Raw genomic sequence first — 14,051 nt, 5'->3', positions numbered from 1 at the left:
GATTAAATCAAGCAGGCTAGTTAACTGTTTGTCGCTGCCCCGTTTGCGAGGGGATGTCAATAAATGATCGTCATTATCATCACTGTCATCGTTTGCATCGCATCGGGCCACTCGTCACGGGATGTGAGATGCGCGCCGCGTAGCATGGACAAGTAGCACTTGCATGTAGCAGCTGCACGCTTCATGTAGCTGGACCTGGTCAACTCAAGATGATGAGTTGAATATTTGTCCCCGCCTCTTTTCAAAGGGGAAACAAACAAATGGTCATCATCATCAACACCGCTGTATAGTGTCAGAGGTCAATGGATGCGACATGTGCGACACGTACTCTGGGCACCTGTATCTGCCCTTAGGTGCATGTTACGGCACGTCCTCACGTATTGCCGAAAATGGCGCTGCCATGGAAGCACTCCTCAAGCTTACGCTGTGACTGTGCTGCCTGTGCCGCGCAAGCCTGATACTTTTTTGTTCCGTTAGGTTCGCTCGCCATTGAAGGAAAGCAAGTCACCAGCAGAAATCTTGCTGTGAAATCAAATAAGAACAAAGCTCGAGTGCATCACGCCGACCACCGCAGCAGCAAACACAGAGCCGTGCACCGAACGTCAGAAGCAGTGGCAGCTTGAACAGCGTGTGTGGACTCGAACTTTCCAGCCATGGGAAAAGATGGATACTTGGTGTCGTGCGCAATTTAAGGGGAAAGCGCTTGGTCACAGTGGACGCAGCTCAAGGAACAAAACGGCGGCCTCATGACCAATGGCGACGTCCGAATGCTTCGGCTCCGGAATTGTGCGACACCGACAGAGTAACGCCCCGTCAAGGACTATGGGAAGGACATAGAGAAGACTCTCCAACTCCGCGAACTGAACCTCGGCGGCACTCAATGAGACAGCGCCGTCCTCCAGCGCCTTTGCATCTATAGGGGGAGGGGTGACGAATCTGTGGCATCATCATCACTAGCTCGCTAGGCTCTTAACGGTCGCCCTATGAGTGTCCTCGGCTTTGTGTAGTTGTGGACGGATGTGGATTTCAGTAACGTTCCACAAATGTACAGCAGACTGGTTGTCATCCATCACAGCGGAAACCCACGCAAACGTTTTATGGAGTGCAGGCAGGAGCTAGGGCAACTTGCCAAACGCCGCGACAGCGCATCCAAAGGCTTGAAATAATTCGTGCTTTAGCATCAGAAAAAATACACGACTTCCGTAAAAAACTCGTTATTCTAGAAGTGTAGCACACCCTATTGCCCAACCTACAAACGAAGCGGCTATCCTTCGCAGCTAAAGGCAACGTAAAAAAGAAAACCACTGCCTTTCAAAAGACCTATATCGCGTTTCCGGCGAGCTGAAAGTTCGTCTATCATAACCATATTGGTACAAATATATATTCCAATCTACAAAATGCAAACCATATATAGGCACGTTTATTGCACAAATAGCTAGGAGAAAGGAACACGTTCTATATGCCAAATACATGGCTGGTGGCAGATCTGGAACAATCTAAACCGGCGGTACTGTTGGTATACGTTGAAAACTTTTAGTCTTTTCGCCAACGTGCACCGATAGCCGCCGTTGCTCACTTTCTTCGTACAACGAAACGTGCGAGCTTGATCATTTGCGTCCGAAAGCCACTTCTCTGGGAACCACAGCCGACTCCTCTTTCGCATCTGTTGGTGCAAGTACGAGACCTATGTAAAAACTTGCGATGGCCACCGCAATCAGGCCTCTCGGGATGAGCTTTAGGTGTAGTGGCAGCACCCTTTCCATGTACTTCACGAAGGCCCCCATCACAGCGCCCAGGGAGCCGCACATGAAGGCGAAAGAAAAGCCCATGCTCCTCATTCGCGTCTGGAAAATTTCCACTGTATGGATGCAAAGGAAGACATAGGACATGTGGAAGACCACATATGATAGCCTGAATGCCCACGCCAATGGAACCATCAGACCATAGGTGGTCATAACTAACTGTGCTGCTACCGTAGCTGCGCACAAGAGCGACAGCACGACGAGCGGGCCACGGTAACCACAGCTCTTGGTGATGAAATACGTCGACGACATTCCAAGCATGTTAAGGCACAATGGGGTCCATGTGTGCTCGTGGAGCTGCTGGCCGACTTGATCAACGGGCAGGCTGAAGTAGGCGACGTGCACGGTGAACCAACAGCCGAAAGTGATGAAATGCTCGTAGCGTCTGGGTCCGCTGAAAAGGGCGCAGAAGCCGAACTTTCCGGGTCTCAGTGGTCTCTCGGCCAGCCCTGCTAGTCCAGCCGTGATTCCGGCCAGCCGTTTTTTAACAACCTCAGGCTCCTCGTGGTTGAGTTCCGCTGCCCACAGTGCGGCCCGCTCGGCGTCTTCAAGCTTGCCGCTGGCGATGAGCCAATCGAGGGACTCCCCAGTCAGGTATACAAAGATGATTAGTAACACTGACGGCGCAGCCACGGCCAGGTGCAGGATTCTCCAGTAGCCCGCTAACGAGGACACCGCTTTGTAGTAGACTGGAGCGAGCATCATAGGGACGCTTGCCGCGAGCGCGACAAACCCCTCACGTGTACGTAGAGGCGTTGACTCGAACAGCAGGATGCTAGTGGTGAGCTCCAGGACACTAGAGGACGCTGACTGCAACAAGCCTAGCCCGACGTAAATGCTCAGTGTCGAGGTGAAGCACTGAGCCACGCATGAACAGTAAAGTACGGCGACTGACGCGTGCAGCACAGGTCGCCGACCGTACCTGTCACAGGCGAGCCCCATGAGAGGCACGCACACGGCTCTCCCGCACAGCAAGATGGCGCGGGCGAGCCCTAAGATCCAAATGCGATCGCAGACCAAGTCCCACTCTTCGACTACGGTGTAGCCGCTTGAGGTCATGTTGTAGGTCCAGTGTTTGCAGGGCACCTCGGCGGCTCTAGGCATGGAATCCGGTAAGCGGGGCCGCTCGTAGTGTGAGCAATGGCTGTAGCTGCCATCGGGCCCCCGCGGAATGCCGGAGTTCAACCACTGCGCCGTGGACATGTACGAGTACTCGGACGGGGGCCGGCACCAGTAGTATAATGACTTTGCAGTCCCCGCCTGGACCGACATCGTAGTGTGGGACACAAACATGGCAACCTGTGCGAACGCCACCAGGAGCCCTTGGAATGCACCGTTGCCGTAGATGACCAGGCTCTCGGCTGTGAGCTCCGAGGGTCTGCGTCCTTGCTCCCGGACGTGTCCGAAAGAACCGCCGTGAGCTTTGTCGGTAAAACGGCGGTGAGATGTATGCATTGCAGTGCCTGACCGCGTCGTTACAGATCACCGCATTCTTCGCTTGCTCTTCTTCTGCGTGCGCAGGTGACTGCTCGTGCCTTCTATACCGACGATGATGATGATCAGACCTCGAGGCCTGCAGCAATCAGCTAATTCGTTGATATGCCAATGAATACGTTTACTGCTATGTACAGCCTGTCTTCTTTAAGCTTGAACACATTTCTAAAGATCAACTGTGACATATAGTCTATCTGCCATTTAAAGCAAACTTCTCTTTGGCGCTTCCTTCGACATGGCCGCTGCTTTTGCTGCCTGCTATCTTGCCCATTAGATCCCATACAGTACGCCACCCCTATCTTTATTACGCCTACTTTTGAACATTCCTGTGTTGTTGTATGATTGTCATCTTCGCTAGCTGCAAACTGCCGTCTTGCACGACTGGACGGTAGCGGGTATGGTGCATACAAACACAGGATACAACCCGAATCGAGGCAGCCCACGGAGGCAGTTGATGAACACAAGCGAGGACGTCAGCTTCAACACCAACGCACCGTGGTTGCCATGCAATCGTCGTCATTTCATCACGTATGGTTCATACCCTCTTGTCACAGCGTCGTCGTCCCTGTGTCGTCCATACGTATTCGTCATCATACCTATGTGATGATTCCATCTTGATCATTCCTCTGCCGCTGTCTCTGCGTTGTCTGTGCGTGCTCAACTACCTACGCGGCAGAATAGGGCACGGAGCGCTCTGCATACTCCGCTCCGGAGACAACATAACACAACAACCAAAAGAAGACCCAATTAAGCATACGATAGCATGGACGCCGGGACAGACGGGAGTGGCAGTGAACCAAGAGGCGGACAACATGCTCGAGAGTGCACTTATTACCGAGCATCCAACGTAGGCGACCTCGAGGGGAGCGAACCTGTACCCCAAGACTATTCGGCGACACTAAATTGCTACTGGGGCTACAGAAAGCGGCATTCACCACCGCACAACTCCCTTAGCAGAGAGCAAGCACTCTGCCGCGTGGAGATAGCTACAAACGGGCTCGTACCGGAACCTAAACATACTCAACAAAATGTATCTCGCACAATACAATGACCAATGCCCCTGGTGCCACGAAACACCCACGCTGTATCACATAACGTGGGCATGCCAGAAGATTGACGTGGTACCCGTTATACCAAACCCGAGTGCGGAGCAATGGGAGGGAGTGCTCTCCAGCGATCGCGGGGTCGACCAAGAAGGTCTGATTCAGCGAGCAGAACTGGCAGCAGCATCCAGCGGAGCCTTAGACTAAGGGCAACCGACCGTTGTGCAAGAAGATGGACGAAGCCATCTGAAGACCGCAGAATAAGCGAATCTAGAGCTCAGTAAAGTTTTTCACTCCCTCACTCTGCGTTGTTTTATCGTCATCACTGCGCCGCAAACTTCTGACCGTCCTAGTCATGTCGTCGTCATCATTCCATCGTCTGTAGTATGTCATCATTTTATTGTCACTGCGTTGTTGTAACAGAGCCACTGTCATTACATCGTGGTCATTCCACTGTCGTCAATCCTTTCTCGGCAAGCCGCAGTTGATTTGCCGTCGCCGTCATTGTGTCGTCGTCACTGAGTCGTCGTCATTCCTCCATCTTCATACAAATGTTATGCCGAGGCCGGCATACTGTTGTAATATTACCATCGTAATCCCATTGTCGACACGCCGTCCTCTTCATTCCTGCTGCATATGGCCATCGCCATCATACCAGCGTCAGTATCATGATGTCTTCGTGCTGTCATCGCCCCTCCAGCGTTGTCATCCTATGGTTTTCATACCGCCTTATGACATCGTCGACCTCATTGTGTCGTCGTTGCGTATTTGTGATGATTCCGTCGTCGTCATTACATCGTCGTCATTTTGTCGTGGTGATTCCATTGTTGCCACGTCATCATCGTAATGCAATCGTCGTCATTCCTCCGTCGTATATGGGTCGTTGTCGTACAGTCATCTGGTATTAGTCCTTGGATTACTATGAAGTAACCATGAACTATCGCTATATCCTATATACATCGCGCTATATACGATACATTTGCAGGGACAACATCGCCACAATTAGTACATGACCGGGGTAGTTGGAGGCTGAGTAACCAGGCTGATGATGATGATGATGACGACGACGACGACGATGATGATGATGATGATTATTTACGATATACACTGTCTTTGCGATCACCCCCACTTTACTTTCAGACTAGCTCGCCGCAATCTGCCATGGCCATGACGGCTTGATGAGTGTGGGACGAGGAAACAGACGACGATGGAATGACATCGCTAAAACTGCGAATGTGGTGCGTATGACTACGGCCGCGTGGCGACATTCGGATTGACGCTTCAAAATTATGACAGTTGTATAAAACGGCAGCGTGAGTACGGCGGCAGTGGGGCAACAACACGAAAACTTTGTGACGTCGACGGTGTGAAGACTATTGTGTGGCGACGACGAAAATACGACAATGGCGCCACGCAACTACGGATGACCACAATCGTATGACGAAGCTGGAATGACGATGCAACAACCATGACGGCACCACGGCATCGGTGTTACAATAACTGCATGACCAATGAACGAGGCTGCGCAATGACGATTTAGAAATTATGAAGACGGCTTAACAACTACAGCGTGACAACGACGGAATGAGAACAATCGGATGAGGACAGATGTGCGAAGAAGACTGTGTGACAATGACAGCATGAAGGGAATCAAATCACGAAGCTGAAATGACGACTCTTCACGGATTACGACGGCATCACGACGATGGCTTGACAACAAATGAATTAAGGCAACTGTGAGATACTACGCAATAACGAAGATGGCATGACAACCGCGTTAGTAAAGTGCCATTGGCCTGAGAACGACATCATGACGAGAGCAGTATGGTAAGCCAGGAATCAAGGAAAGGCTAAGACGCAACAGCTACGGCCTCACGACCACAACTACCTAGTGGAGCCAGTTAGTCGACACCTTGCTGCAGTGGGTCGGGGAAAATCGGTAGAGACATGCTAGGACGGAAGGACGGCGGACACACACATACGCAGAGACAAAGAGAGAAAATGTTTGAAGCACCCACACAAACCCATACACCACACAGAGAGAGAAAGAGCAAGAATGTCTGAAGCACCTTAAGAATGCTGCTAGCATTAGAAGCAGAGCTCTCGATCTCACGATGACAGTCTACGGTAATGCGTTAGCATTGACGCACTTGCTGTGACATGGTTACTACCGCGAACAAGGCTCACGATTAACCTTCTCAATGCCTTGTAATGGCTTATTATGAGAGCTTATCGGCTTGGTTGCGCATTTGGTTTTCTCCTATGTGGCACATTCGTACATGCGTTTGTCACTGCATTTATTTGAGCATACGGTGGCTTCTTCGCATTGTCATATGAATAAAGTTCGTCAGTCGAAGTGTAGCGCTCTATCCCATCCCAAGCTTTTTGTTTCGTTTGTTGTCACTAGTAGCTAAGCCACAACAATTGCATCAACACACATTAGCCCAACTCTATATTGAATCAATATAGCGACACAACGTATCGCTGCCGTCGAAACGAGCTACCTGTGGGGCGTGTACTGCAGTGAGACTTCCTTTGCGTGCTTCTCTAAGAATAGTCGGCAACATTTAGCGCCACCGCCACGAAGCCTGCGCGTGGCGTTCGAAATGCACAGCGCACCGATGCCTGCGAACGCTGAGACGCGTGGTGCGGCGACCGGGCGGCGTACTTGCAATTGCTAGTAAGCACAGCAGTGCGTGGCACTTGCGCAGGCGCCGGACGTTTGCGCGCATGCGCGAGTAAGAGCGGGTGCGAGAGAGAAAATGTGGGGTCTTTTGCTCCTTGAATGTATGACTGTGCGTAGGCGCTACGGAGGAGTTTGTTAGCGCCTGTTGTATGCGTTTGTCTCTAGGCGTGCAGGCATTACGAAGTAGGCTCGAGTTTGCTTACGCTCGGACGCTCGCTGCCCGCGCTGCCGGTGAATAACATCGCAGATGTTTCAGTGGCAGCAGTAGGGACCGTGGAAGAGGCCGATCCGCATATACTGAAAATGTAGAAGGCACAGCAGCCGCGGTTGAACGCGAGTAGCTGAAAGGGTGCTGGCGACACTCGACGGCCCCGCAACCACTATAAGAATACGCCGCGCCTTCCTAACGCGTTTTACGCTAACATAACCTAAGTTAACCTAACCTAACCTTAACCTAGCCTGACGTTAAGAGAACCTAACGGGGCCGAGACAGAAAGACAGTAATGTTCACGACGTAACCATTGTGAGAACTGGCCGCGCCACGCCGGCTTTTAATCTAACCTAGCGCGAACCCAACCTAAGGTAACGTTAACCTACCCAAACGTAACATAACGTGGCCGAGACGCAAAGACAATAATCCGCATGGCGTAACCGCTGAGACGCCGCGGCACCCTAACGCTTTTTACGCTAACCTAACGTAACCGAAGCTAACGTAAACCTAACCTAAAAACAACCTAACCTAACCTAACGTGGGCGAGACGGTAAGCCAGTAACCCCCACAGCGTGACACCAAGCAATTGCGTTAAACCGTGGTTGCTAAGACGCTGTGCGTTTATTTCACTAAAAGGGGACCACTCAAAAATGCTTCTGAACAGTCCAGGAGAGCAGGGTCGGGCTCTGCTATGGCCCCTATTGCTCCCCCGGGGAAATCGTTGTTGTTTTTTGTTGTTTCTTTAAGGCAGAGTGCGTAAAGCGCGACAAACCTATTAATGCGGCATAATTGACTCAGCACCAGCGCCGCACGCGCGAGAAAGTTTCTCCGTCGTACCTTTGGACGCAGCGATCGTCAAATGAGGTATCAGTGCGCGCTGGTTCCCCTGTTTCACCGCGCCGGCAGCCAGCATCCGAGCGTTAACAAACTCGACCCCACTCCGCCATGCCGGCACGCCTAGGGGCAAATGCACGCTACACGCAAAAAAAAAACATCTCCACCTTAGTGCCTAGGCAGAGTCACATATTCAAGGTGCAAAGGCCACGATACTTTCTCTCTCGCACCTGCTCTTACTCGCGCCTGCGCAGAAACGTCGGGAGCCGCGAAAACCGCCACGCCCCACTGTACCTACTAGCAATTGTAGAAATGCAACCGGGCGCCTCTGTCGAGCAGCTTTCTGGACATGCTGCGCCATCTAGCAGCACTGCCGAGAAGTCCGGCCATGGTCTCCGAGACGAGAAGCTTGGGGCGCCGCTGCCTAAGAACACTGAGAATTGTTCCCTCACATGCCGCACACGAAGCGGCACATATTCAGCGATTCCAGGCGGCGAGAAGTTCATTGAAGCGCAGCGCTTACCGAGTGTATTCATAACGCAACGCGCTAAAGTGCTGGCGCAAGGAGTCGTGTTTTGAAAAGCAGCACGTACCCATTGCAGTTGTGGCGCAGCCCGCTGATGTGTCTGGCTGCTTTCCCTGAAGAGCCCTTCCGACGCGAGTTCGATTGCGCACAGTACAAGAGAAATTTAAGGAATCGTTTTCGTCAGTGTAGATCATCACATACCCAGTAGCAGATACCTAGTTACCCATGTTGGTGTCGAAGACATCCATTCAAGCGCAGCACACACCTACTGGCAGATACCCAGTGACCCAAGTTTGCATCAAAGAGGCCCATCGAAGGCCAGCACAGACCAAGTGGTCCATGCCCAGTGCGCAGGGTCAGCGTCAAAGTGCTTCTTCAAACAGCGGTGCCGACCAAGTCCGGCATATTACAGTGAGCCATGTCGGCCTGAAAGAGGGTCGTTGAAGAGCGGAACGTATTAAGCAAAAATCAGCCAAAAAAGTACGAACACAGGAAATATAGAAGAAGACAGGAAAGAGGATGGCCTACGAGCGATTTATACGACAGTGCGGAGCTCTAATTTATAAAGGGCACTCTGTCACATGAGCATTGCCCAATCGGCTTATCACAACCAACCGGCAAGGAAAAACCAGCAAATTCCAAAGGCCGCACGCACCTTCTATATTCCAAGGGATTTCACATCTATATTCGCCTAAGCCCAGTGATCAATTTGTTATCAATACCGACATTAGGTAATCGTAGAAAAGCAGAGTCGCGCTATCATAGCAAAAGCACTGAAAACCAATTAAACAACCAAACAAAATCAGCAGTACACAAAAACCAGTAAAACACCACCCAGGAAAACTTACAGCGCCTAATAATACCAACTGACCAAACACATCAAGCAGAGCTGAACATGTCACGCTTAGCGGTTTCCTATTAAGTCCTTACGATCACAAAAAGATCCCATGAAGTCAGTTTCCTTTTTTCGTAGCGCAACAGACAAGCCACTGGAATATGCTTCCCCTTTTTTACCAATACGAAAGGACCCCAGTACATCATGTGCCAACTTATCACCACTACTGCCCAGGATCTTAATACCACCAAGGGCCGCCTTACACTTGCACTCATTGCAATGAAGAGCCAAATGTGACCCAGTTCCCTTTTCTAACGATTTATGGTGCTCCCATGGTCTGTCATTGATACACCAGCCCGTTTGGCCAATCTAGACCCGGCCACATTTCATGGGGATTTCATACACAACACCAACGGCACAGTCTACAACTGGCTCACCATGCTTCTTATGGCACTGGAGCTGCTTCTTGCTTCTGATGCGCGCGCATAATCCTCTCAGCTTTCTTGGGGCCGATGAAACAAGCACTCCATATTTGACCACAACCTTTTTCAGGTTGTGCGGACCGCGATGCCTATAGGGGACCACTTGTGGACGCCTTTGTCCTGGCTTGCATCTGTTTTCTTTCTTCCTTTTATTTTGTGTAATAGGCTCCCTCGCACTGCAGATATGACAGAGCATGGGAAGCCCACCTTTTCAAGTATGCCAATCTAAATTCTCAAGCTAGTCTTAACCATGTGAGCCCAAGAATTGGTCAAATGAGATTTTAGGCAAAGAGAGGCGATACCCTTCTTAACAGTCTTCGGATGTGTGGAGCCATCAGGAAACAATTCTTGCTTTGCTCTGGGAAGATACATCCATCAGACACACCCTCCTAAACCCTTAATGTTAACATAAAGAAAACTGCAAACAATTGTTTACCGGCAATTCACGGGTAAAGGAAAGGCGTTTCCCTAGTTTTCTAAAAAAAAGACATGATTCTTTACACGAAACTGGCGTGTGTCAAGGCATATTCAGTTCCTAAAATCACTAAAAAACCGCCAACATGCCTAAAAATTTGTAGGACTGAGCCATTGTCAACAGAGGATGCCAAGGCACCGTCAATAGAAGGTAAAAAATTACCGACGATTACGTTACTTCCTAATGCGAAATTTGAGCGCAGCAAATAAGCTGTTTCACCTTTTCGATAGATTGAGGCAAAGAAATCGAGCAACACATGTATGCGCTATCACAGAATTTTTTTTTTTTTATTTTTCACACGTATTCCTTTAACAAAGACTCCACTAACAGTTCTTGACAGTCATGAAGGAAGCTTTGTGGTCGGAGAAATAGACTGATATATGTTCGACTTGGTACACCAATGCTTGATTCTCAAAGACGAGATCTATACAAGTGCCTCGCGAGGTTGTCACAGCCGTGGGACGCGTTACGAGCGAGAGGAACGGGATGTTCTCCCGCATAAGTGTTAGGAAATTGCTGTTTGTCTTTATGTCAACATTAAAGTCCCATCGGTCGTCTCGCTCATGGCTCAGAAAGAACTGGCAGATAATTTCGCAGTGGCGAACGGCAGCGGCAATTTCGGCTCGGGCGGTGCACATATACAGATCCGCCGCCACCGATCTGGCTCTCTGATTGCCACCGCACAGGGGTTGCATTGGAGGAGGAGCGAAGACAGGAATTAAGTTAGAGCCGGCGCTTTGACAACCGGAGACTCGCAGGAAGAGGGGGGAGGGGGGCGGCGTGTACACCCAGCGGCAAACGATGGGGGCAGAAGCGCGCGCAGCAAGCGGACAACACGATAAAGGGAGGAGGGAAGAGATAGCAGCGACTGACTGATGCCGCTGACGCCGATAGTGAGTCAACCCCAGCTGCGGAGTTGGTTTCAGGGACAACGCCGCCGATGCCGACACAAACAATAAGATACCCTCGCTTCCGCAGCGCTAAGAACCAGGTCTAGCCGTGGGAAGGTGGTCACGTATTCGTCGACGTGCCGGGGCCTACGTGAAATAACCGGCGCGTCGGCAACTGAAGAGCACCCTATCCGCCACACAAGAACAGGGGGGGGGGGGACCCTTTCCTCCTCTTTCTGCATGGCGGCGACGGTGTTCTATGCAGTCACGTTATCTTGACTCTCTAGCGGCGTCAGCGGCATCCAGCGGTATCAGTCGGTCGCTGCTAGCGCTGGGGGGATGAAAGGGGGGCGGAGCTGGTTACGAGGCCGACGACAACGCCGACGACGACGCGAAACCCAGGAACGGACGCCAAAGAGCTGCGCTCTAAAATATATTGCACATCACTGGGGCAACACTAGAGCCTATGCAAATGCCCTTTTCTGAATGAGCATGTCCGTTTCAAAGGAGACAACTGTGGAGCGAAGGTAGAACTCAATGAGTGGCAAAAACCTTTTCACACTAATCCACCCTGAATTCTGAAAAGATATGGCCCCATTAAACTCAATGCATTTGCGTGCGTCCTCTAACAGTTCTGCATACGGTACAGAATAGAACAAATCCTGAACATCAATTTAACGTCCCTGCCTTTCCTGTATTTTATTTCTCTCTCTCTCTCTGCACGTCAATCGCAAATAAAAACGCAACGTCAGTATGCACTTTTAAAAACGCAGTGAGATCTGTCGAATTCTCGGAGGCGAAGGGATAATCCAAGTCTTCTGAAATGCTCAAGAAGAAGATGGCTCACTTCCTGCCTAGTTTGCTCAGCGGTGCGCACCGTATCTTGAGGGGATCCCCAGATGGCTCATTCCTTTGTGGGTGCTGTGTTCTCGCCGCTCAGCTGGTGTCGAAGCAATAGACAGCACAAAAATCACTTCGCTCGCTGCTGCCGGCGCGCCTCCTCGCGCCAGCACTTGCTCAGCTCGTACCCGGCGCCTGGCGACGACTTCGAGGTCAGTCAATTAACAGTCGTCATGCCACCCGCTTGCGCTGCTGCTCCGTCCTTCTCGCACGGCGCTCGGCAACACGCTCACAAAAAGAACACGGTACCTCCACAGCGCACGCATAACCCGTAGCAACTGCCGTAAGAGATCAGCCCAGCGCGCATTTCGCCTACTCTTCTCGTCTGCGAAGCTTCGCCTCTTTTCTCAGTCCCTGCTTCCCTCAACGCCACCTAGAATTTCCTCTAGGTAGCGTTGGTTTGCCGCACGTTCAGCGCGCTTCTTCGTACTTTAGCCGGCGTGCGATTCTCTTCTGGTCCGCCAGGTGCCTACCCCCTCCGCTTCCTTCGCGGCTTCACACTACCCCTCGACGATTCTCGGTACATCCAGCCATGTATGTTCGCGCCTAAAATGTTCGGTGGTCGAATTCGAACACAGGACTTCTGGTACAGAAACCCGATATTGAAACCGTTACGCAACGGACGCATGCATCGAGAAACGGCATAGAACGCCCTTATGAATTTGTCCCAGGTTAGCCGTCAAATACGTGGTTCGGATGCGTGTTTTGTGTTTTTATTGACACTAAAGCTGTTCTGTATATTGCATGCGTGACTACAAAAAAAATGTTCGCACTTTTCGCTTCACTTTGCCGAGTGCTTGAATCCTGCTTCACCTCTACCGCGGGCCGGCCCTCATTTCTGCTAACGGATGCGGACACGAAAAACTCGGGCCAACTAGGGTCTACCAGCTTCACTGCAGAATATTTCTTTCCGTTCAGATTAACCGCACCCAAATATTTGGTGAGTGCATTCGGCGGGTGCATTCGTTATGGCGGCTGGACTCCGCTGCGCCGGAATCCAGCCGGTGTTGCATTCATCGAAAAGTTCTGACGGCAGACCTACAGCACGAAAACGTTGTAAAGTGGAGCGTCGTTTGCATGTCGCGCTTCCCAATTACATATTATGCAAGGACACGTGCAAGCCAGAAGTAATATTAGCGCCTTTTTCTCAGCACAAGGCGATACATTTGCACAGAGGGCCCTGCTTGGAAAACAAGTGAAAAAAAATGTGTACAACCGCGATCCGGCCGGCTTTCACGGGAGCAAATACGCATAGTCCAACCACCGGTAGCTCACGTGCCTGCTAAAGAGTGCCAGTAACAAGCCTTGTACATGTAAGCAGTAAAAGCGAGTTGATCCGCGCAAGTTGACACATGGAGATCCATCGCATTGCCGTTATTCGGAAAGTTTTCTGGCGTTAACGCCCGCGTATGCGCAAGCCTTGGAAAATGGTAAAAATAAAAACGCGCACTTCCACTACTTCAACTTTACCTTACCTTCTTTTACATTGGAGTGGTTGTTGCAACACGCGACAGCGCATCACACCATTTATTCGACGCGCAGTTGCGGCAGAAAGCGGGTACTTCTCCTCGATAAGGATCGCACCAAGACAGTGGACTTCCCGGTCGACGCCGTTCGCACTTACACACTATACTTTCAGTGATTCAGAACCAACGAACGCAGTCTTTGACTTTACTAATCTGCTTATGCCTGTCGTACACGCTCCTTGCTTAGACACGCACTGCGGTATAATAGGAAGGTAGTATTTTCGACCGCTCACTTTCCAGGATATCACTTGCCGTGATTAGATAAACCAGTGGAAGGGATTCTAACCACTCCAATGGGTCGTCACGTTTATGGTTACGCCGCGGAAGCGCAAGAATGCCGCCGACGT

The 14,051-nt window shown here is 51.0% G+C and overlaps 1 protein-coding gene across 1 annotated transcript; it reads right to left on the bottom strand.

Annotated features, from left to right (window-relative positions):
- Window positions 1-1,607: 1,607 nt before the first annotated feature.
- LOC140213454 (organic anion transporter 3-like) lies at window positions 1,608-3,257 on the bottom strand. Its single transcript, XM_072284690.1, has one exon. The coding sequence runs from the start codon at window positions 3,255-3,257 to the stop codon at window positions 1,608-1,610; it is 1,650 nt and encodes a 549-aa protein (XP_072140791.1).
- Between the last annotated feature and the right edge of the window lie 10,794 nt (window positions 3,258-14,051).

This window comes from Dermacentor andersoni, chromosome 10 (genome assembly GCF_023375885.2).
Source record: "Dermacentor andersoni chromosome 10, qqDerAnde1_hic_scaffold, whole genome shotgun sequence".
NCBI classification, from domain to species: Eukaryota; Metazoa; Arthropoda; class Arachnida; order Ixodida; family Ixodidae; genus Dermacentor; species Dermacentor andersoni.
The sequence above is the reverse complement of the archived record's forward strand: the minus strand, read 5'-3'. Positions and strand labels throughout refer to the sequence as shown.

What these genes read in the sequence shown, in the direction of transcription:
- LOC140213454 (XM_072284690.1), bottom strand. Translation starts at nt 3,257, where the DNA reads ATGCATACATCTCACCGCCGTTTTACCGACAAAGCTCACGGCGGTTCT.